The following is a 25,629-nucleotide window of genomic DNA, read 5'->3' on the forward strand; positions in this document are numbered from 1 at the left end:
TTGAGCTCTAGCCTTTTGCTATTTCTAGGTAGTGCCTTATCAGTTATTATTCTGCGTATATACTTTTGCATTTGTGAAATTTTTGCCTCAAATAAATTTCAAGAAGGGAATATATAGACCTTGTGATCTTGCATGTCACTCTTATAACAAATGTACCAGTTTTGTTCTTAACACCGCTTTGCATTGTGTAGCCTTAAAAAGGTGGTTAGGTTAATTGCTACTAAAAGAGAGATAAACATTTTTATTTGATTTTATGTTAATAAAATTTAAGGTTTTTGAGTTTTCTTTGACTGTTTTGTCCTGATTGATTACTGTACCATAGCATTTTAAAATTACTTATTCTTTTCTTTGTATGTGGTATAGTCATTTCATAAAACAGTGTGCTTTCAAAAATCAAGATGCAAAAAAAGTGTAAAATGACTTCCAAATGTATGCATAAAAGCCAAAGACTGAAATTACCTGTGTCTATTTCTTGGAAATTTAAAATAATCAGAAAAATTTTAAACACAACTGATAGAATGTCTGTACTTCATGTTAAAATAACAAACAAAATCTGAGCTAAGGGATTAGTTGTAAAGAAACAAATACCTCTTTGTCCCTTTCTGTCTTTGATACTCTAAAATGGAAAGAAGTTTTTTTTTAGTGGGTGAAAGAAAGACATAGCTTCCCAATTTTTTATTGTGACTTTTTGTTTTACAGAGATGCTGTTCAGTTAAATGTGATTGCTACACGACAGCTTATTCTGCTTGCACAACAGATGAAGAATCTGGAAGTGTTCATGCATGTATCAACAGCATATGCCTACTGCAATCGAAAGCATATTGATGAAGTAGTCTATCCACCCCCTGTGGATCCCAAGAAGCTGATTGATTCTTTAGAGTATGTTTGTTTGAAATTTATTTAAATTTGCTTTGACCCCAAACTTTGGATCCAGATTTATCTATTTACATGTATCTCTTTGTCTGTTTAGTTTCTCTCTCTCTCCATCCACACATATGTATGCATTGCTCTCTTCCTTACTCAGCAAATTATAATATATCTATTGTGTTCTGTTTATTGTATTGATTTGTACCTAATGACTCTAGGTGAAGTCATTGTGAAGCTTTCATTTTTGAACAGGTGTGATGGTTGGAGGAAAGCCTTTAAACAGCTTATTCATGGTATCAGAGTCTCAGTTTTTTCAAGGAATCAATCTTAGCCACCAAGAAGTTCTTGATATCCATGGAGAGAAATGACTGCCTATTCAATAGCAAGGTCTAATTTATTAAAAGATTGTGCTTTTATTTTGCCCAGTGGAGTACGGTTGACTCTTGAATAACATGGGTTTGAACTATGTGAGTCTACTTATATGCAGATTTTTTCAGTAAATAAGTACTCTAGTACTACACAGTCTGTAGTTGATTGAATGTGTTGATACACAACCATGGTACAGAGCGCTGACTGTAAAGTTACATGGGGATTTTTTACTGCACATAGAGTCAGTGCCCCAGCCCTGTGTTTTTCCAAGTGTCAACTGTATATCCTCAGAGGAGCCTTGAATTTTTAGGAAATCAGAAGAGTCATGATCCTTTAATTGATATTCCTAGTGTTATTGTTTATTATCTTTCTAAGGACTAGGCTGGATGGCATCACTGACTCGATGGACGTGAAACTGGGTGAACTCCAGGAGTTGGTGATGGACAGGGAGGCCTGGCGTGCTGCGATTCATGGGGTTGCGAAGAGTCGGACACGACTGAGCAACTGAACTGAACTGAACTGAAGGACTAGAATCCTACTATCAATTATTGCTTGAGAAGTGTTTGTGATTTGGTGGATACAACTAGGCATGGCCAAGATTTCATTTGCTTTAGCCTGTACATTCTCATTGAGTGAAACAAACAGGATCAAAGCAAGAATAAATAGCAGGGTCTTTTCTTCTTTTATAGACTATAATTATAGAAAATTCCAGTATCCATTATATCTTCACGTGTTTTTTTATTCTCATATAATATTCCTGCAAGCTTTTTCTTCCTTTATTCTCTATTTGCCCTTAGGTCTCTCTTCTTCCAAGAGATCCTTTTCACGTTCAGCTCCTTAGTTACCACCCCCTGTTTCTCAGTTGAATTCTTTACTTCCCAGGGGTGCTACAGAATGTTCATAGCTCCTTCTCCAAGTTTTCTTCTAAAATAAGCATAGAAGTCCATTTTTTTAAGGTTTTCCTGGAAATATGAGAAAATAGATTTGTAAGAAAGTTAGTAGTGGGAGCTTTGGGGACATTCTTATGGTAATTCCCTGGTTTCTGTTTTCTAACTGCATTTCTTGCTGCTGCTGCTGCTGCTGAGTCGCTTCAGTCATGTCCTACTCTGTGCGACCCCAGAGACGGCAGCCCAACAGGCTCCCCCGTCCCTGGGATTCTCCAAGCAAGAACACTGGAGTGGGTTGCCATTTCCTTCTCCAATGCATGAAAGTGAAAAGTGAAAGTTAAGTTGCTCAGTCGTGTCTGACTAGCGACTCCATGGACTGCAGCCTACCAGGCTCCTCCATCCATGGGATTTTCCAGGCAAGAGTACTGGAGTGGGTTGCCATTGCCTTCTCCGATGGTTCCAAATATCTACCTCATTTTCATCAGATCATTAGGCAGAAGTGTTTAATATCTCTGGGAAAAGTTGAACGTGTAAGTTAATTTATCTGTTTATTTTTTCTCTATCCAAACATCTGAGTTGCTGAGAAAGAGCCTATAAACCTATTCTATTATTTCCTTTCTTTGTTTACAAAGAAATCTGGCCAGCAGATAATTTTAGAATAACTCATAGATTGACTATGTAGTCTCCCTCCAGTGATAAGTCTTACTGGCTCTACAGTCTCTCCTAGTTAAGCCTTTTTTATTTTATTTTTTAATGTAATGACTCTTTTATCCATTTTTTGAAGTTCATCTCCATTATGGAATTTTTCCTATGTTGAATAGTAACCTACCTTCAATTTTATAAATATTCCTTTCCTTCCACACAAAAAAGTACTTTAACATACAGAAGAAAGTTTATGTTGATAGTCCCATTTTATACATCCTCATCAGTTAGTATGGGTATCACTGTATACAACAGTAACAAATATGCATAGTGTTATAGACAAAAAGGAAAACTAATTGAAAACAAGTACATAACATTGAAATTAGAAATTTAGACTGAAAAAGACTATAGAGATCACCTAGTATATCACCCTCCTCTTATAGGTTATTATAGTAGACATTTTCTTCAAAGATACTGAGAGAACTGAAGGAATTTTATGACTTGACAGTAGATTACTAGACCTTTTATATTGTAAATGTATGTTCATTTAAAATGTATATAATTAACATGTTATGCTGTTACGGTGATTATATACAAATCTTTAATTCCTTGGGGCCAGATGTATTTTGGAATTTATTTAGACTTTAGAAAAAAATATAATCTATTGTGTAATATGAAACAACTTCAGCTATTTAAATTTGGGGTAGTGCTCCTTGTCAGACACATAGGAAGTATATGAATACTTAACAACTAGAAGATGTTTTTTAAAAAAAAGACCATAAATCAGTTCTAATTCACTTTTGCTACCTACCATATGGTATATGAAAAAACTCTTGGTTTTTAGCTATAGAAACTGGATATACATCTGGATTTGTGGTTGATGTTTAATGAAAGTAAAGCTGATTTCCATTTTTTTTTTTTTTTTAGTAGAAGTTGTCAAACACTTGAGTTGGAGCCACAGATATATTTGAAATATGCAAAGTGGTTTTTCATTTTTTAAATGAAAATATATCTGAAAATATTTTTTTGAAGTGAAAAAATATCTGAAAATATTTTTGCATGTAATTTCTTTGTTTACCAGGTGGATGGATGATGGCTTAGTAAATGATATCACACCCAAATTGATAGGAGACAGACCTAATACATACATATACACAAAAGCATTGGCAGAAAATGTTGTACAGCAAGAAGGAGCAAAGCTAAATGTGGTGATTGTAAGGCCATCAATTGTTGGTGCCAGTTGGAAAGAACCTTTTCCAGTAAGTTGCTAGAGATCTTTGTAAATAATTGGAATTGGGAATTTTAAGTCATAATTTTCTACAAAAAGAGTTGGCAATTTTTTAAGAGCAGGTTTTGTTTACTGAACATGGCTTACTGTGGCAAAGTTGTTTCCATTTGTAGAGAGAGACACTCTAATTGGTACTTTTCTGTAAGGTGCATGTATTATAATGTTGCATGTATAGAAATGCAGATAAACTTTTAAAATGTTAACTGAAAATTAAAGGTTATGGTATTGTCTGGAGTCAGAGGAGACCGTGCCTTTCAAGTTTCTTTGTCATTGATAAGAGATTGGACACTGACACATCACCATTTGTTGGCTTTTAAAATTATTTGTGGATTAGTTTCCCTTGTGGAGGTGAAGGGAATAGAGGTGAGAATATTCAGGATCTTATTTTATTTCATTTGCTTTTTAGTACCTAAAAGAGGCAGGTCTTCTAAGAAGTTCATTAGTTTTCTTAACATTAACTATACAAGGCCATCAGTTGTTGTACAGTATAGTTCACATGCTAAGGAAGATAAAAATTTTCTGTGATTTGCTGTAGAAAAAGAAGATAAAAAATTTCTGTGATTTACTGTAGAAAAGCAAGGCATTACAATATTTGTGAATCGCTGAAATAAGAGAAAACAGATATAAAATGAGATAAATTGATTTAGGAAAGACTTAAGTCTCTGTAGTAGTAGTAAATGATACTATCTTGTTTGATACTTTGACATTATTCTGTTTTATTCAGTAATCTTGAGAATTTACCATTTCCTTCAACCTAAGGATACTGCCTTAGTAACTAGCACAAAATCAAACTTGAGCAATCTTAATTTAGCTTAAATATTTGACAGATATAAACTCCTTTTTGCAAAATTCTCTTTGCAGAGAGTTAATGAAAGAGTAGGTAACCCTTTGAAAATTATTTTACTTAGTCATTTGCAATCTCAGAAAAGACTATTTAAGATGGGGAGAAATATTCTTTCCTGAATATAGTCAGATTTTTAGTTCTTAGAAGAAGACTACCAAGTATGTTTGTGGAGTTATAGAGTTCAAATTGTAAATCTCTAATTTTACAGTATTTCTAAGCTCCCTTCCTTTTTTTTAATTTTTGGTATTAGGGATGGATTGATAACTTTAATGGACCAAGTGGTCTTTTTATTGCGGTAAGTAATAAGCCTTTTATTGTATTGAATATTCTGTTGTTTTTTTTCCTGTGTATCTTTGTATTGTGTATATGCACTATGGGTTCCGTATCTTAAGGTTTTGTTTTTAATTTCAACAAAGGCAGGGAAAGGAATTCTTCGAACAATGCGTGCCTCCAACAATGCCCTTGCAGATCTTGTTCCTGTAGATGTAGTTGTCAACATGAGTCTTGCGGCAGCCTGGTATTCCGGAGTAAATAGGTATATGAGATGGCAATGTCGTTTATTAGATGTATAGTAACTGAGAAGAGAACTAATGTTAAAATATCCTCTATAATGGATATTTATCAGTTTATTAACCCATACCAATATTATATAGATATTATTACTTTCAACTGCAAGAGTTGACTTACCACAGCCAATGAAGGGGTTCCATCAGCAGTAATAAAATTAACATAAATTCTTGTGTACTGGCACAGGATAGACAAGGTCATTAGAAAAATTTTTTTAATGTATTTTTTTTAATACAGACTAAAACTTGGTATAAACTTGTTATATATAAGAGGTGAAATTCACAGAGAACAACTTACATGTATCAAACACGCACACTAGTACACTTTAATCAACTCATGGGGCTTCCCTGGTGGCTCAGAGGTTAAAGCGTCTGCCCGCAATGTGGGAGACCTGGGTTCGATCCCTGGGTTGGGAATATCCCCTGGAGAAGGAAATGGCAACCCACTCCAGTACTCTTGCCTGGAGAATCTCATGGAGGGAGGAGCCTGGTAGGCTATAGTCCATGGGGTCGCAAAGAGTTGGACACAACTGAGCGACTTCACTATACTATATAATATTTATAGGTCTAACGCTTAAACCTAAACACCTACCCAGTGACATTTTTCTAAATAATAATCTTCCCTTATTTTTGAAGTCACTGTTTTATATTTTACAAAAAGGAGGGATATGATTATATGAATATATTGTTTCTGGTAAAAGCGAATTCTGTTCACAATTTCTTTTTAACTAGAGCCTCTGAAAATGGGAAGGAGATAGGAAGAGCCGAGGTGGTTCTTTTTCCTGTATGAAAAAAAGACAGTTGTGCTAATACAAGAAGAAAAATATGAAGTCTGTGTTATTTTTTTATAAATATTTTTTGGGTAGGATTGGAAAAAAGGGTAGTGTAAATAGTTGTTCAGACATAAAAATTGATCCTTTAAAGATAGTATTTTAAATATTTATGGTAGAAAAGTCCTCATTTCTTCCTACTTAAGTATCATATAAGATTTAGATTGGTTAAGTTTAGCTTTTTAAAATTTTTCATTGCTTTGATCTTTGTCTTTGCAGACCAAGAAACATCATGGTGTATAACTGTACAACAGGAAGCACTAATCCCTTCCACTGGGGTGAAGTTGGTATGATTTTACCTGTAGTTTTGAATGTTAGAATAAATTTTTATAAACTTAAAATGTTCACCAATTACATTAGAATAATCCATGAGGCATTAAAGCCACCCAGTTACAAGTTTATTCTTATTTTAGTTGCCATGTTAGAACATCGACTAATACTGCCTTTTGGTCCTTAATAATGTTTCATAAATTTAAAAATACCCAGCTGTGTATTCCCTCCTCATCCCACCCTTGCCTGACCCTTATTGTTTCTCTGCTGCCATCTGCAGCGATGCCCATAGATACCCGTGGTATGGAAATAAACCTTTTTTCCTCCCTCATGGGCATTCTTAATCCTGATGTTCCTTATTCACAGGCAGTATCACTCATAGCTACAAGAGTTGATATATCATAGGAAATAGCTAGTTGTCCTAAGAGGAAGGAGTAAGCAAGTAGGATACATTTTGCCAGAATATTTTCTGTTGGGTTTATTAATCTGTTAAATTCACAAATTCACAGCAATAGTGTGTATGCTGTTACTTGTTTCAAAACAGGAATAGTATAACTTAGAATGTACTGAAACTTAATCATTTTTAAGTCAAATATAAAATAAAATACATTTACAGTGTTGATTTAGTGTACTAGGTCTTATTTTATCTCTAATTAAACAGTTTTTGTTACCCTTGTGGAATAATTTTGATTTTAAAGTAAATCTTTGTCTTTTATCCTAGAGGTTATTCTATGACATTTTTATTTCTATTTAATGATTGACTGTTAGAGAATATAAGGGAAAAAAATCTAGGGTGCTTTTAATTTTATGATAATAAGTGGTGTTCTTTTAAGAATTTTAAAACACTTCAAATGAGTTAGGTTTTTTGTAGTCTTTCATTGTGTTACAAAGTTTAGCAAAAATCAAATTGAGCTTTATTTTCTAGTGAATATCTCAGTAAACATTTCCATTGAAGTATTAATGTAGATGATAATAGAGTTGATTGTTTTGATATTGTATAACCTAGATAAATTACAGCAGAAGTTAATTTGGGGTTGTTTTAAGCTTGTTGATAATATGTTAATTTGAGCAACTTAATTATTCATAAGCAAAGGATGATGATTTCCCTTTTCTTTTTTAAGTAAGTACAGTAATAATCTGGAAAGAGGAACAGAAAGAAAGAAGCTATCGTGAGAGGTGAAATATAGAAAGTGACATTGTAAACTGATATAGGTAAAACATTAAAAAGATTTTTAAGAGTGAATTTTAGCAAAAATTCATTCATCTAATTAAAATTCATAAATAGTGGGAGTTCTAAAACCACTTGAGTTCAGCAGTTTAATACCCATATTCCCTTAGTTACTATAGAAAGTAGAAATGTTTGTTTTTTAAATGAGCAAACTCTGACATCTTTGGTAAAATATTTTGCTTTGTAAAAACATGATTTTTTTTGCAAAACTTCACTACATGGTTATTATCAAAGCTGTTACACAACTTTTCTTCCTCAGAATACCATGTAATTTCCACTTTCAAGAGGAATCCTCTCGAACAGGCCTTCAGACGGCCCAATGTAAATCTAACCTCCAATCACCTTTTATATTATTACTGGATTGCTGTAAGCCATAAGGCCCCAGCATTCCTGTATGATATCTACCTCAGGATGACTGGAAGAAGCCCAAGGTAATGGTGACTAGCTCTGTCTTATCTGTTCCTCTGACTGTTAAACAACCCATGCTTACACTAAACTGCGTATTAACTCTGTATTTGTTTATGCTTATGATAAGGCTTAATGGCCTTTTGTGACTGAGAAGACTCTTGAATTTAAGAATTTGTCAGAAAAGCAAAGGTATTGTTATAATTCATTCTGTTCTAAATTTTGGATGATAAATTATTGTCGTATGCTGAATTCTAGGTCTAACTTTAGGTATTTTTTCCTGAATAACAAAATAACATTCAAAATGCTTTGATGCTTCTTTTTCCTACAGGATATTATCTAAATCATTTCTTCAAGATGAATCCTTTAAACCAAGTATTCAGGCGCCCCAGTATTAAGTTTTGTTCCAACAACTTATTGCTTCATTATTGGAAGGGTGTCAGACATACAGTACCTGCATTATTGCTTGATCTTGCACTCAGGTTGACAGGTCAGAAACCGTGGTAAGAAGAATAGCAGTAAATACACTGTATTGGTAAGGTGGTGGAGGCTTGCTGGAGAGACAAAAAGTCGCTAGCATGAGCTTTACCTTTAGTTACTAACCTAATTAATCACAATCACAATCCGGATGCTAGAACATTTCTTAGAAATTGAGGATATTTGGGGAGACTGTGGATCTCATCTTATTGGGCCATTGATCCTCCAAAATCCCATACTACAGCAAATGTCCAGCATCAAGGTTGTCATTGTTATTATAAGCTGAAATTGAGCCCTTCTCTCCCCATTAATAACTTGGAGGTGAGTTTTATAGGGGATTAAGGGTTAAATGTTTTGTTTTAAGTGGATTGTACAGTTTTATATGAAAAAAACCTAGGATGCTTCTAGGAAATTAATTGCTTGAGCTGTCTCAGCTTCCCATTCAGCTTATAATATTGTAATTACAGTTTTTGACTAATTTTTCAGGTTGATAATATCATAGTTTAAAACAAAAGTTAACAAATTGAAAACTTCATTTCTTATAGTTGTTATAACAAGGCCTTTTTTTATTGAAAGCTCACAGACTTAAGTAATCCTACTGTCTTTACCACAATTATAGTGAAATAAACTATAAAAATATTTATTTTTTTAACTACATTGGCATTTGTAGTGGAGCCTTTGATTGGAGAGTTCAGGATTTGAGTATTTAAGTGTAAAGAAGATGTTGATTCCAGAACTTTCGTCAGCTGCTCAAAAAATAAAAGCGAGGTATCTGCTAGTTATAGTGTATCAGGATTTGAGTTACATGTAGGGAATTTTCTGTGAATTCAGTTGTCCATTATGTTTCGCATTGTGTATGTTAAATACTGAAATATATGAGTGGTGTTGAACAACAGTGCATGCTATCTTGATATTAATAGATTTTATGTAGATTAGGACAGAAAAGTCAAAACTAGGTTCAAAAAGTAAAATAAGTTAAATATATCACAATGCTTTACACAGAAAAGGGGGCTTAGTAAACTTAAATGAAGACCAGAGTTGATTAAATAATTTATAATAGATATTGATGCATAACAAATTATCTCAAACTTAGTGGCTTAAAACAGCAGCGGTCATTTTATTATTTCTTTTGGTTTATTGCTTCTCTCAACATCTGGAATTTAGGAAGGAATCCACTGGGCAGCTTTGGTTTAGAGGTCTTTCTTGTGACTGAGGTCAGATGGAACTGAAAGGGGGACATTTAGTGGAACAGCTGGTATCATTGTCTCTTCATGTGGTATCTGGATCTTTTCATAGAGTGTCTTTGCAAGGATCAGTGGTCGCCTTAGGGGAGTTGGACTGCTTACATGACAACTGGAGGCTTCAAGGAAAAGTGCTTCAGCAGGCAAGGTGGAAGCAATGTGCATTTTCTGACCTACCTTAGAAAATCATGCAGCACTACTTCCACCTTATTCATTTAGTCCCAGGCGAGTCACAGATCTTTTTTTTTGCTCCAAGATTCCAGGAGAAGGGATATAGAGAATAGTCAAGATCATCTTGTAAATGAGCTGGTGAGATGAAAGGTATTGTCGCAACTGTTTTTGGAAAGTGCAGTTTGCTATAGTCAATCTTCTAGTCCCAACAGTTTATATTCCTCCTACATGGAAAACACTCTTGCTTTTCCCCCCACAAAACCTCTCTGACAAAAGCTTGAAGCCAGTGTGGTTAGTGAAATCTGTTATAATTGTGGATGAAGCTTTTTCAGATACAGTTCCTCAAATATTGATCTGAAAACCTGTGAACTAAAGTATCAGGTTACCTCCTGCCCGTCCGACATATAATAGTGAGACGAGCATAGGAAATAATTTAGACAGTCTTGTTCAAAAGAGAAAAAATAAGAGGCACACAGCAATCACTGGTCCATAATAATTCTGCATTCCAGCAGGGTATGTTTGATGGTTTCTTAGTTAGGGTTTCATTCCCCCTCTCTGGTTGTTCTTTGAGGTTTTGGTTCTCTCCTGAGTCATCCTTCTTTTCCCGTTTAAAAAAAAAAAAAAAGGCCTCTGTTTGCCTTCTTATTCTACTTCCTGCCCACAAAAAGTTGGGAGTCTTTAGAGCAGAGATCCAAAAGCTTTCTGTAAAGCACCATATAGTAAATATTTCAGTCTTTGTGAGCCATATGGATTCTGTTGCAGCTTTTTACCTCTGCTGTTAAATGTAGCTTCCACCTTATAACTACTCAATTCTGCAGCCTCAGACAATATGTAAATGAACAAGCATGACTGTGTTCCAATCAGACATTATTTTAAAAATAGATGTATTTGGCCCTAAGCTCTGGTTTGCTGGACCTTAATGCAGAGGCCTCTTTGCATTTGGTACTGTCTCTGTCCTTTTAAGTATAAACTCATAATTCCTTTAAAATTTTGTGTGTTTCCCATGTATTTGTTTTAAAATAATCCAGTCCATTAGACCAAAGTCATACCCACAGATCTTTTTGAGACATACCTTTCTCTGTCTTGGGTTCCTTATGAAGTTGCTGTGGAATAGCACCCTTGAGTCTTAAATCTTTGCCTCTTATATCCTTAGACTCTTAAATCCTGCCTCTTAGAGCCTCTGTAAGACATATCTTTAACATCTAGAATGAAACTTTTGTCTGAAAGTTTCTATGAAGTGTACTACTTTAATCTTTTTGAGGTCCTAACAGAATCTTGCATCTGCATTCTCGATTTGATCTTTGATCAGAAGTTGTTTCTAAATGAATTCCTGGCTAGAATTTTACATTCTTTCCAAATTCTACTAAAACCAGATAGTTCATTTTTTAAGATCATCTTTGTCCTCTTTGAGGAAATCTTGGCTTAGATCATCAAGTTTATTTGATACATTTTCTATTTTCCATGTGACCATAGGCAATAGTTTTGTTCTTCTAACTTCCAACATTATTTTCCTCACTTACCTTGAAAGTCTGACCAACAGCTTCCGCATAGCCCTTTTATTTTTTCCACTAACATCCTTGGTCCTTCCATGTTTTATCAGTGGTCTCAAGGGCCTCACAGTTTCTGTCTACCACCTAATCCTAAAGCCAGTACTGCATGTTTTAGATTTTTATTACAGCAGTCCCTCCTCCCAGTACTGATATATTTGTTCCCATTATTTGTGCTGCATGACAAATCTTTCAAATTTTAGAATCTTTTTTTTTTTAATTTAGATAAAATTGATATCAGACTTAGTATCTTAAAACAGTAATCATTTCATTCTGTGGTTCAGAAGTTCTAGAAGGCTTTGATGGGATGGTTCTCTCTTAGAAGTGATTGCAGTCATAGGGACTAGAGCTAGGTACACTGTAGGGAATGGTAAAGGAGAGGAAGGGTGCCAAGCAGCTGGGTGGCCAGACATCTATCTCTGTTCATATAGTCTCAGAACCTTTCAGTGTGGTCTCTGCACATGGCCTAATTTGGGCTTCCTCACAGTGTGGCAGCCTCAGGGGGACTTGAACAGCATACATGACCTCTGAAGGCTTCAAGGGTGAGTATTCCACTGAGCAAGGCAGAAAGCTACCTTACTTTTTCTTAACTCCCCACAGAAGTCACAGTATCACTTCCACCTCATTCTGTTGGTATAAGTTACCTTCACCTCTTAATGGAACCTCTTAATAGTTAAGGTGATACTGTAGGTGAACATATAAGATGGGAGATAATATTTGCAGCCACCTTTGGGAATTAAAATTTGCTACAAATAGGAAGCATCAAATAAAGAGTCTTCTTAACTGAGGTTTGTCCTGTACAAGGCTTTCTAAATATCAAACCAGGAATGCTTTGGGAGCCTTCACTCTAAAAGCAACAAGAGACATAAAGGTTTTTTATTTAGGCAATTTTATAAATGTTAAATACATGGTGGTAGTCGCTCAGTCATGTCTGACTCTTTGAGACCCCATGGACTGTAGCCTCCCAAACTTCTCTGTCCATGGAATTTTCCAGGCAGAGAAAACTGGAGTGGGTTGCCATTCCCTTTGCCAGGGGATCTTCCCCACCCAGGTGTCTCGCATTGAGGGCAGCTTCTTTACCATTTGAGCCACCAGGGAAGCCTCAAGTGTTAAATATAAAGTCTTACAATTTATATTATTAAATTTGTTCAGATTATTTGCTGAGCAAAGTAATGGCCTCTACACCTTACATTGCTGCTGCTAAGTCGCTTCAGTCGCGTCCGACTCTGTGCGACCCCAAAGACGGCAGCTCACCAGGCTCCCCTGTCCCTGGGATTCTCCAGGCAAGAACACTGGAGTGGGTTGCCATTTCTTTCTCCAATGCATGAAAGTGAAAAGTGAAAGTGAAGTTGCTCTGTCGTGCCTGACTCTTAGCAACCCCATGGACTGCAGCCTTCCAGGCTCCTCCATCCATGGGATTTTCCAGGCAAGAGTACTGGAGTGGGGTGCCATTGCCTTCTCCAACACCTTACATTAGGACCTTAATATAATGCCCGCTTCTGCATTAAACTAATGTCAGTCATGTCATTCATGGTGTCCATTTTACTCATTTGCATTGTTCCGAGTGTCATTCGGCTTGATAAAAATATGACTTACTGTATATCTGGGTATCATTTAAAAAGTACAACTCAGATATGCATCATATGGATTCTGGTGACTAGGCTCTTGGGACTAGAATGCATGATATTATCACATATAGAAGTAGTATGAGTTATCTGCTTTAGCTCCTGAAATGTAGTAGTTATTTTCTCTTAAAAATGGTATTTTAGAAAAATGGTTCTGTGGCTTCCTTTTTGTTGTTATTGTTTTATTATTTAGCTTCACTTTCTCTAGTTTAACTTCTCTGAATCTTAAATTTTTTATTTTTGTGATTCTCCGTGGAGGGCAGTTTTGCCTCCCTCAAGGGACATTGGACAGTTTTCGGAGATGTTTTTAGTTATCGCAACTGGGTAGATGCTACTGGCATCTAGTGGGTAGAGACCAGAGATACTGCCAAGTGTCTTACAGTGCACACGGCAGCCCCCTCCCACAAAGAATTATCTGGCCTAAAATGTCTATAATGCTGAGATTGAGAAACCCTGGACTAGATGATTGTTAGGATCTTGCCCTCCTCTAAAGTTTTTAAGAATTTTTTTCAGGTTGCTGTAATAAAGAATGAATATTCAGAACATATATGGCAATGTGGTCCCAGGCATCTGCTCTTACAGCATGTTTAACCAAAGACTAGTGGGGCAGAGTTTTAAGTTTCTATTTATATTTCCCATAGTATTCAGTCCAGACTTTTATTACTTGATAAGTGTTCTGTGAACTTAACATATATATATATGACCTTTTGAATTTCCTTCTCCCTCTCCAGTTTTTTATTGTAATTATGGCGGAATCACTGATTGACTCTTAGGGTAATTCTGTCACTTGAATGAATCTGAAAATAAGACTAAGTGAGGATTGTCAGTGAAAATGGAGTTAGGAAGAAAAACTTTTTAAATAAGGTGTATGTCAGAAAGCCACATTAACCAAATATGTGTATATGTGTGATTCATGTATACTATACTGGCTGTGATAGTGGGTATTAATTACCAATCTTGTAAATCTTCTCCTCCCTTCAAATTCTTTCTGTTTGAACTATTCCTGTCTAGATTTAGCCTTTGATGCTCACTAATTCTTTCTGTGTTTAATGGAGGTTTTATTTTGTAATTACTTTCTTTAATGAAGTACAGTTCTTCTTTACATACATAGTCCATGTTGTCTCATTTTGTTTCAGTATTCTGTATTCAGGATTTCTTTCTAAATGTGTTGAATGTGTCAGAATTGCTTAGCTAATGTTACTGTTTTGGTTTCCTCCTCATTTCTAATGTTCTCATTTTCTTCTGTTTCTCGCATTTCTTAAGCCCTGATTTGGAGATCTCTAAACTGCATAATGCTAATCCTAATTGTGGGACTATAATAGAATTCTTTTAAAGTATTTCTTCACATATAATTTTTCTTTTTATCAGAGATTAGGAATTTTTGGTGTGTGTGTTTTGAAAAGTTCTGCCTTCTATTTCTCTCCCTATCACTGATAATTATTATTGTGTAGATGTTACTGTTCTGGTTAGTGTTATGATATTAATGACTTACAGTGAACCATGATATATAAAATGCCAAATTTAAAGATTAAAGCCCCTCACCCTTTTAAAAAGAAACAAAGTATCAAATTTTCTTATTTTTATAAAGATGGATATTGGGGATTTGGGAAGTTTAGGGAATATATTGAATATCTATTTGAGAAAGTTGTCAACATGAGTCATTGATTTCATGGCACATCCAGGCGCCTGTTGGTGTTCAAGAGCAAGTTGTTTAAAATATATAGAGAGAGTTAACTAAATGGCAAATGAATATTTCTGTATACTTTGCTTCCATGATGCTGAAGAGTTGAGATTAAAATGTAACAGTATGTTATGAATTCACAGAAAATCTTACTAAAATGAAGCTGAACTAAAATGTGATTTAAGGAACAAAAAAGGAAAAGAATGCTAATTGAATTCATTTATTTGCTTAGTATTATATGTAGAAAATTTGGCTTTGAAATATTCCATTTCATGTATCAGCAGAACTCTGCTTAGGCAATATTAAATTCATTTACTGCTGCTTAATTTTTTTTTCTTTGTTTTGCATTTATATAATGTTCCAAGATGCAGAAATATTCTTATTTCCTGGTGATTTGGTACACTTATTGAACTACGTGTTACAATTTTACTGTCAATGTCTCAAAATAGAAACTGGTTCCCTGGGTGGTGGTGAGATTTTTCCTTATCTATGCAAATTATGAATCTCAGTTTTTCTTAAAATACAGGATGATGAAAACAATAACTCGTCTTCACAAAGCTATGGTGTTTCTTGAATATTTCACAAGTAATTCTTGGGTTTGGAGTACCGACAATGTTAATATGTTAATGAATCAACTAAACCCTGAAGATAAAAAGGCAAGTATTTTTTTATATTAGAAAATAAGGGCAACCTGAGAAATAATTGGATATTTTCTACAACCATTATGCAATAAGAAAGTTGATCTATTTATAGTGTCCCATTTTCAATCATAATTGGTAATAAAATAAAGTTGCTTTATTTTAGAATTTTATAATTAAGTATGAGAGTAGCAGAAATATTTTCAAAGCATGATTGAAATGTTGATTCTCTTTTCCTCTTTTAATGTCAGGTTCAAAGAGAATTTTTATGCATTTCCCCCCCAAATACTGTTTTAAGTTTTAAGGAAAACATCTCAGAAATTGTTTTTCAAATAGTCTCTTCTACTTTTTGCCATTCTACATTTTGCTTTCTGTTAGTTTGAAACTTAAACTCTTATGAATTTTCTTTTTAAGGTTACCTTAGATATTTGAACATGAATACTTAACAAAAAATTGAGTGATTTGTATAGATAACCTCTTCCTTAATGATACTTAGGACCATAAAATGTTTTAGCTCTGATTACTACCCCCACTAACTTATGTGGTTGTATGTTACTTTAGTGTTCTACTTAAATCTCATAATTAGAAATGATTATTTTGTTCAGCTTTGTTGTTGTTGTTGCTAAGTAGTGCCTAACTCTTTTCTACTGCACGGACTGTAGCTCACCAGGCTCCTCTGTCCATGGGATTTCCCAGGCAAAATATTGGAGTGGTTGCCATTTCCTTCTCCAGGGGATCTTCCTGACCCAGGGACTGAACCTGCATCTCCTGCATTGGCAGGTGGATTCTTTACCACTGAGCCATCAGGGAAGCCTGGGGGCTAATTTGCTCCTGCTTTACAGTATCATTTCTTAATTTAGCAAGGCCTAATAAAATATTGATACTTCCACCTTTTCTTGGATAATGCAAAGGCTAAAACGTGTACTCTAGTCAATCAGTATTCATATAGATTTCCCAGTATAGTTGTCTTTTTACTGCTCTGATTTCTTCCTTCATCCTCCTCTAATGATTTCAGAATTCAGTCTGGAATCATTTTCATTCTGCCTAAAGAGTACCCATTAGTGTACTTTCTCTAGTGTTTGTCTTCTGTTGATGTTAGATTATCTCAGTTTTTATTCTTGGAATATTTTTATTCTTCAATGATATTCATACTGCTATAGAATTCTGTTAGTAAGCTTTCTTTGAGCACTTGGAAGACATTGTCTCATAATCTTACAGCTTCCATTGCTTCCTTTGAGATGTCAGTGGTCAGACTAATGGTTGTTTCTTTGGAGGTAATCTACAATGCCTTTTCTGGTTTAAAAAAATTTTCTTTCTTTGACTTTCAGCAGTTTTACTCTAATATGTATAGATACAAGTGTGCATATATAGTATGTGTGTGTTTTAAATCTGTGGCTTGATGTCTCACAATTTTGGGAAAATTTCCAGCCATTGTCTTTCCAGATACTGCTTTTTTTCTATTATTTTTCATTTTTCCTATGGGAATCCAATTACACAAATGTATGACCTTCTCATATTATCTCATATCTTAAGTCTCTATTTCAGTGCTGTGGTACTTTAATGATTTATTTATGGTAGCTTTTTTATTTTTAGTCTAGAGCTTGCTATTTTCAGAGAAGTGTGATGGTAAATTAAATTGTGAATAATCTGTTTATCACACCAAAAAAATTACCTGATTGTGTGTGGAAGAGCTCTGAGCAGATTATATCCCTCTTATTTTGTCATGAAGTAGCATTTTTGTAAGGCTTTCTTTTCTGTATTTATCTACTATTTTCACCAAATGGCCCACTTACTGTTACGTAAACTCCTAAGCCGGCTTTCATTCTTCTTAAAAAAAGAAAGCCACATTCTTTCTCTTAATGTCAATACTATTCTCTAGGAAAATTAATCTGTATAGTATGCAAGATGTTCAAAAAGAAGAGATACTGTAGATAGAAGGAAACTGGAAATAAGTGTATTGTTTCTGTGTTTAATGGAAGATAATGAAATAGGAGTAAGAACTTTTTTTGTGAGTAGCAGTAAGATTTTAAAAATTAATATGGTAAACATTTTATAAGCATGTCCTGTGGAATTAGCCTTTGGAAAAAGTGAATTTTTGACTTATATGAAATAATTATGAAAAAATTATTCAAGAAAATAACCAGTAATTTTTTTGTTTATGTAGACTTTCAATATTGATGTACGGCAGTTACACTGGGCAGAATATATAGAGAACTACTGTATGGGAACTAAGAAATATGTACTGAATGAAGAAATGTCTGGTCTTCCTGCAGCTAGAAAACATCTGAACAAGTAAGTTTTATATGGGTTTGATTTCATCTTGTCTTCCTAATGAAATACTAGTTTTTTCCTAAGCTGTTAACTTGAGATATTGCTAATAATATTGTATTTAGGAAAGTGGTTGCCTTTGGACTGTAACTCTGGTAGTGTTGATTTAACCTATGACTATTGAAGCTTACTGTTTTCATCAGTTGATACTATTCATTAGTAAGAAAGGCAAGTGGAATTTAGTTTTAAATATCACTTTCATCTTCCCTTATTGCTACTGAAGAAGTAAAGATATCAGGAGATAATAAAAATGTATTTTAAACTGGAGATAATGTAAAGTTTCTTCTACCTTATTGAAATACATCTTTAGAAGAGGAAAAGAGATCTAATAATACATTATTCAGTATAGAGCTTTTTCTTTGTTTATAAAATAGTTATTCTTTTTCCCTTAGTCTCTTATAAAACTAATATGTACTAATTGTTAAAAAACACTTAGAAAACAAGAGAAAAAATTACTATTAGTCCATTATTCAGAGATGCAATTAGTTTTAATAGTAATCTCTTTTATTCATAGTAATTTTTAATACAATCTTTATAACAGTTTTCAAAACTTTCACATTATTCTTGCTCTTTAAACTCTTTGAGACTTTATAGGGCAGATAGTTGTGTAGATGAAGAAATAGAGACTTAGGGAAGTTGTCCCTATTTGAAAGGTCACATTGTATTGAGTGGCAGAGCAAAGTTCTTTTGTCTACACCCATTGTTCAGATATTGTACAGTTAAGCATTGAATAACATGGATTTGAACTGTATGGGTCCATTTATATGTGGTGTTTTTTCAATAAATATATACTATAGTACCACACAATGTGAAGTTGGTTGAATTCACTGGTGCAGAAATACAGGGAAGAAGGGCTGACTCTAAAGTTATATTTAGATTTTCAGTTGTGTGCAGGATTGATGCCCCAACCCCTACATTGTTGAAGAATCAACTGTAGTCCTATATCTTTCACTGCCTGTTTAAGTTAGTGGAATTTATGTAATGTTATGGCATACCTAACCAATTTAGATTCCTTTATAACACCATTAAAAAAACATCAAAAATGTTTTGAAACATAAGCAAGATAATACGTATTTTGCTCTTTGAGAATGGGAGGGTCTTCCTCGGTAGAGCAAGTACCATGTTTCATTCATGGTATGAGGACTTGTCCAGTTGACTTTTGATCTTGACGGACAGCTATAACTGAAAGAGTAAGTTCTTTTGTCTGACAACTTGTAAGCAGCTAAAGATGTCCAAAAATATTTATTTTGTCTGTAGGATGATGTATGTAATGAATCTCCCTTTTTAGATGAGATAACTCTGGATTACAAGAGATATTTCTATTTTACCTAACATACTTGTTGCCTAGCACAGTTTAGGGCATCAGAAGGCTGCTTAATTGTACTTGTTAAGAAGTAAATTTACATCCCAAATGTTACAAAAAACTTTGTGTTATTGTTAATAGAAATAATGCATTGTTTGATGGACTGCTGTCCAGAATGTGCACAGTCAGGTGTTTTTGATGTTTGCTAACTTTCTAATTTCTAGTTAATTTTTAAGTAAGTTTCAAATTAATATGGATTTGAACTTTGATTAGATTAAGATTTGAATATGAATTATCTGCTATCCAACAATATTCTTTTCTAGAAGATAGTATCCAATATATCTCTTGATCTGCTTTCCAGGTTGAGAAACATACGTTACGGTTTCAATACTATCCTTGTGATCCTGATTTGGCGCATTTTTATTGCAAGATCACAAATGGCAAGAAACATCTGGTACTTTGTGGTTAGTCTATGTTACAAGTTTCTGTCTTACTTCCGAGCATCCAGCACTATGAGATACTGAAGACAAGAATTTAGCATTAGAACATCTATGCATATGGTGGTCTAAATGCATAAAATGTAAAATGTACTTAAGTCATTTCACCTTTTGTCAAGACATTAAACCATCTTAGCTCAGAATGTGGAGTAAATTATGGTACATTTTATGTAACATTTTAATGTATGCTCATAAAAGCCTAGTGAATACACTGTGGTATGCCAACTCAAATCTGTAATAGCCACCAAAACCATGACTTAACATTTTGATCCCTGGGGGAAAATGGTTGGGTAAGGGTAGGAGGGGGAGATAGGAACACTGACCAGTATAACTGTGCAATTCTGGAACATACTAATTAAAATATGCCTTAACATAGAGTGATTTTCTAATTATAATATTTAGTGCAGTGGAAAGCATTTATTTGAATGGGAATACTAGCTAAGTTGGTAGATATTTGATTCTACAGTGTTTGATTTTTATCATCAGTTTAAGTGATTTTTAGTTTTGTTAAAATTACAGCCAAACTATTTTCACATCATCCTGTAAGTTACTGAATGGTCTCAAATGTGAAAAACATTTTCATTTTCCTTCTTTCTCTGATTTGAGGTCTGATACATATCATTTTCTATAAGCAATCAGTTATTTTCATAATCAGAAGGCTATATATTATTATAGAGACCCTACTGGATCTAAATGAGTTTGAGAATCCATATCAGCATATGCCATGTGTTTTTAGAAGGAAAATGAAAATTCACTAAACCTATTAGTATTAAGAAGAATAGGAGTACATTTTTCTTGACCACATTATGACCAAATAAAAACCAATTCTGTGACATTTTGTTCATGTTTTGAAGCTGGATGATTACTTAAGACTTTGACAAGCAGGTGTGGGTACAGGGAGGAATTCATCATACTTGTGCTCTCCTCCCTTAATAAATTTTATTAATAGGACTTTAAAAGGCTTATACTGTCCAATTAAAACTGAAAGTACATTACTATGGAAGAATGTATTTGCAGGTAGTCATAACATTAAGAAAATGTTTTCATATGTGTGTAAACACATACTAACTTTTGACCTTGAGAGCTGAATTCCTTCAAGAAAAATAATGCATAAAATAATGTGTATAAGATTAAATAAAGAACTTTATTTACATACCACATAAAGTACCAAACTGTTGAATGAGTTTTAAGATAACTTTTATTTTTTGTGCATGTGGTTTTAGCTTTTAGAAAGAAATGAGTTATAGAAATAAGTAATAGCAAGAAAATTGATGTATATTTTAATGATACATTATAATTCCCTTTAAATCTTAATAGTAGTTAATTCTCCTTACTGTTGTAACACACATTTGGTTTAACAGATCAGCATAACATGTTCTAATTTAGCTGATCAAGTTGTACTATATTTAAATCATTAACAGTGTATCTTGAATATGTTTAATGAAGTCAGTTTACAATACAAAAAGTTACATAGAACTTTAATCTTAATTTTCTTCATCAATTCAGATGCAATGTATAAGAAGTTTATTTTATTATTGTGAAAAAATTAAATGTAAAGGAAATCACCTTCTTCCATGCAGGTGTATAATCTTGAAAAGGAAAATGCTTCCATGTTGAAGCCAGATTTTCTGTAGTAAAACTTTTAAAACGTTATTTTAAAAGAAATATGTATCTATATATATATATATATATATATATATATATATATTCTTTGCAGTGATACTGAAGTCTCTGGTCTAGGACCATACCTTTTATAAGGTGTGAGAGACCATGGCAGTGTCTAAGAATGGAATAAATGATGATGCCTTTGATTTAAAGTGGCCCACATAATTAACTGTAGATGCTCTATCCTTTTGAATGCTCCATCTCTCCAATATATTTCTATAATGTGTTGAAAATAAGCTAACATTTGTATGATTTTTATACATCTGCCGAATATACTTAGATGACTTATCTTTGTATCTTGCAAAAGAGTCAGGCACAACTGTAGCAGGCATGTGAAGTACATGGGAGGTGTGTATCTTTGAACCCTGTCATTATTATTGTAATCTAACTCGAGGAAATGATAATTGGGAGGGTGCTAAGGCCACTGCATTAATTTTGTGTGTTTAGAATCCTTTTGTCAAAAGAAAGCTAATGAATAAATTAATATGTCATTCTGGAACTTAAAAGTTTTAAAATTAGTATAAAACATACATAGGTTGTTAATCCTCGCCAACTTGACTTTGAGCTTAACGCAAACATAAAGATTTTAGAAATCCTTTGTATTGATGTCATTTGCTAGACCTGGTTTTTTAGTTCTTTCTGATTATATTTTTACACACAGACTCAAATTTTAACAGGATAGCCAGTTGAATAAATCTAATAAATCATTTAACTCATTTGATAAAGCTATATTTTAAACATTGTTTTTTTCCCTCATTCACTCTTGATTCTTATGATTCTGGCATATGCATTTGTCACTTGTGAAGTCATTGTAACTATAAGTAAACTTGACTTGGCAACATTAATATGTTTAATAACTCATTACCGAGAAGCATGGCAGTACATTCTTTGACTTGGGGATGGCATAAAATAAACATTTTCTGAATCTGTGTAATAAAGTTTGGAAGCAGGAAGGGAAAATCTTATTTCGCTTCCTTTTCTATGCTTGTCTGTAGGGACTGGTTCAGGGTTTTTTGCTTTTTTGTTTTAAATGTAAATCGATAGTCTTTTATAAGAAATAGAAGCATTATTGGGTGCCTTTGTTTGTAAACCAAAAAGTAATAAATGAATCCCTATATTTCCATTATAGTATTTATTGTTTTTTTACAATAATTGTCCTGAAAGTTACTCATGAGGTAATGTGGTTAGAATTATAGGAAACAGTTCTCACTTTTTACCTTTCTTAAGGTGTATTTGTTATTTTTTTTGTATCCTAATTTTATTGAATTCTAAGTCTCTTACACAGCATTTTAGAGGAAGCACATAGGCAGGATGAATACTTTTTGTTAAAATATTATTTTTATTTATTAGCTGGAATGAGGTGGTTTTTCTGAAAACAGTGCCAGGGTGTCACTTAGGTTCTAGGTACTCTCCTCCCCATTGAATGATATCATACTAATTTATAAATATATTTGTTGTAACTTGTCTGTTGAGTAAGTATAAAGAACCATTCATTAGTAATAGAGTGTAACCATAAAAAAGGAGAGAGCTGATATCAGGCCAGGGTACAGGTGAATATAAATGGCCTTCCGAGTCAAGCTCTTCTAGGCTTGACTCTAAGTCATGACTTGAAACTGTTGGCACTGACTTGTTCTATTTGAGAAAAACTCCCTATTCTTTTGCATGAGCAACTAGAGAAAAAGGAATGTATACTGCATAACTTAATTTTAGAAATGAGTTAGTTAAATCTACAGTCTCTGTGATAAAGAAATATGAAATATTTTCTTATTGAATTAATATTTTTATCTTGAGGTATTTTCTACTCATAGAATGAACATCTTTTTTTTTTTTTTTTTAATGGTGATACTCTTAGCATACATCTTTATCATTAAGATTCCTAAACAAATCATCTTTGTCATTTGAGCATATTTGTTAAATAATTCCTTTGATTTTTCTTTATTAAAACAAATTTGATTAACATTAAGTTTGACATGCTCTTTTACAAGTTGATGGCTATAAACTATATTTATATAGATAAATGTTAAGTGATAAGCATGAGTTTAGTATCTTTATGGTTGGCTAATAAGCCTATAATTGTCTTTTTCTTTCTTTCTCCCTTCCTTTTCCTTCTTCCCTCCCCACTCCCTCTCTCCTTCCTTCCCTTTCTTCCTTCATCACAGATCACATGTATGATCTGTGATGAAGGAATACCTGTATTTTTATACAAGATGAAGAGACAGTGGAGATTTTTCTGAATTCATTAAAAAATAATAAGCATTCCTAATATTCTCTTCAAAATATTTACCTTAAGATTCTCTTCAAAATATTTACCTTAAGATTCTCTCCTAGACATCTGACTTAGTTGTATGTTACAGCTTTATGGGGTTGAATTAGGGATCCTCCAGAGGTGCTTTGGAAGCAGAATTCCTTTATTTTCTGCTGTTATACAGAATATCTAATTCTCTTTCTTCTCTTTCTTTGTTTCTCTCTCACTTTTTCCACATTTATCTGTGAAGAGCTTATCTTCAGTTTTTGAGAGCAAAGTATAACTAGAAAGTTTAAGCTGAAACACGAATTATTAATGCCAATACTTGATGGTCTTTGAACTACAAAGATAATCTCATATGACTCAACCTAGTATTAGAGTGGCTTTCTTTATTTTTTAACAAACACACCTGAACGTAAACATACAGATGAATGCAATTATATTTAAAATAGTCATCCCAGGAGAATGTGTATTTATTTCATTAGTCCTTAATTTTTTGACATCTAATACCTGCTTTTCTGTTTTATGTTACATCTTTCACAATTTTCTGTCATTTTCCCCAACTAGGTGGTTTTTCTTGAGAAGAAAACCAGCTTGAACCTTTTGCAGTGTAGAAATAACACTAGTGAACACTTGTTGAGCAAGTGTGCAAGGCACAACCCTAGGCACCCATTTTTGCCTAGCAGCCCTTTGAGGAGGGCACCTCTGTTTACCCATGTTTTCATAGGTGTGATAACTAAGGTGTGTGACGTTAGTAATTTATCCACATTACACTGCTAGTGGCAGAGCCAAGGTTTGAACTCAGGTAGTTTAGCATCAAAGCCTGCTACACATGTCCAGTATGCTATACTGTCTTTTATTATAGGAAAACATGTACATGTGTTAGGCACTATGTTTTATCTGTTGCAATTATCTGTTTATCTGTATCACTAAGCACACTGTAAACTTGCCAGTGGTTTGAATTGGAATATGACACACTACCTACCATGTAGGATCATGTGACTTAATTAACATAGGTAGGTAAACATAGTTTTAATTAACATATAAAGAACAAAATACTAAAAGCACAAAGGAGTGATATACTGCTTAGTATTTTCAGGGAAGAGCCCATACAAATTGTGGTTTTAAGTCTGACTGGAAGAATGCTGGGAAAGGGAAGCATTCCAGGTACAGAGAAGGGCATCTGTAAAGGGAAGTGTGGGGAGCCATGAGTAAATATTTTGGTGCTAGAGTCAAGGATGACTAATGGAAGATGAGGTTGGGGGGACATTTGGGGGCCAATGAGGGCCTCTGTGTTCTCAGAATTCACTATGGAATGTGGAGTGGCTATGGTCAAAACCACTTAGAAGGTTCTCCTAGTCAAAGCACACCCAGTTCCTATTAAATATGAATACATTTTGGACTTTCAATGAACTGACCTATTACACTCATTTTCTAAATGAAATCAATTTAAGAGAAAAAAAAATTCTACTCAAATAGTGTCACTAAGTGTTAATGGTGCCAGTGGTGAAACAACTTGTCTCTGTGTTTTTCAGTTTTCTGTGATTCTCGAAGTGTGACCCTAAACCAGCAGCGTGAGTGAGCATCTGGCATTAGCTGAGAACTCAGTAGAAATGTGGCTCTCAGGTCCCACCCATACTTAATCAGAAACTGGGGTGGGCCAGCAGCCTCTTCTGACACGCCCTCTAAGTGATTGTGAAGCACACTAAGGAGAACTGCTGTTGTGGATAGTTAGTCATCGTGAGATACCACCAAGGTCCTAAGGACCTGGGAGAACGTCTTAAAGCTAAAGATCAACACATAAAACATGATACAAAACATGTAGTGATACATAGGAAAAGATCTGACCTCCTGGGAATAAAGTCACAATGTTCAAGAAGTTAGCTTTATGTGATAACTATGGGTTATCTAGCTTTTTGTCCCTTATTCTTTAACTTTTCCCCCGTTTTCTGCAAGGGGCCTAAGTTTGTTATAAACAAAAGCAAAAGTTTTATTTTAAAGTATCTTACAGATAA

General features: G+C 33.9%; 1 protein-coding gene across 6 annotated transcripts in view; it reads left to right on the top strand.

The window, feature by feature from the left end:
• FAR1 (fatty acyl-CoA reductase 1) overlaps positions 1–22,495 on the top strand; it is a 78,380-nt gene extending 55,885 nt beyond the window's left edge. For 2 of the 6 annotated variants that reach the window (XM_025266683.3, XM_025266686.3), the window contains 10 exons: positions 700–879; positions 3,847–4,024; positions 5,148–5,192; positions 5,314–5,432; positions 6,513–6,580; positions 8,051–8,222; positions 9,970–10,062; positions 15,465–15,594; positions 17,741–17,868; positions 19,569–22,495. In XM_025266683.3, coding sequence (XP_025122468.1) covers positions 700–879; positions 3,847–4,024; positions 5,148–5,192; positions 5,314–5,432; positions 6,513–6,580; positions 8,051–8,222; positions 9,970–10,062; positions 15,465–15,594; positions 17,741–17,868; positions 19,569–19,731 — 1,276 coding nt within the window. In that variant the 3' untranslated portion in view covers positions 19,732–22,495. Of the gene's footprint in view, positions 1–699; positions 880–3,846; positions 4,025–5,147; positions 5,193–5,313; positions 5,433–6,512; positions 6,581–8,050; positions 8,223–8,527; positions 8,700–9,969; positions 10,140–10,170; positions 10,236–15,464; positions 15,595–17,740; positions 17,869–19,568 lie in introns of those variants that run through there. The other 4 variants (XM_025266688.2, XM_025266684.3, XM_006054445.4 and 1 more) reach the window with 4 other exon arrangements.
• Positions 22,496–25,629: the final 3,134 nt, after the last annotated feature.

Source organism: Bubalus bubalis, chromosome 16 (genome assembly GCF_019923935.1).
Source record: "Bubalus bubalis isolate 160015118507 breed Murrah chromosome 16, NDDB_SH_1, whole genome shotgun sequence".
In the NCBI taxonomy this organism is placed as follows: Eukaryota; Metazoa; Chordata; class Mammalia; order Artiodactyla; family Bovidae; genus Bubalus; species Bubalus bubalis.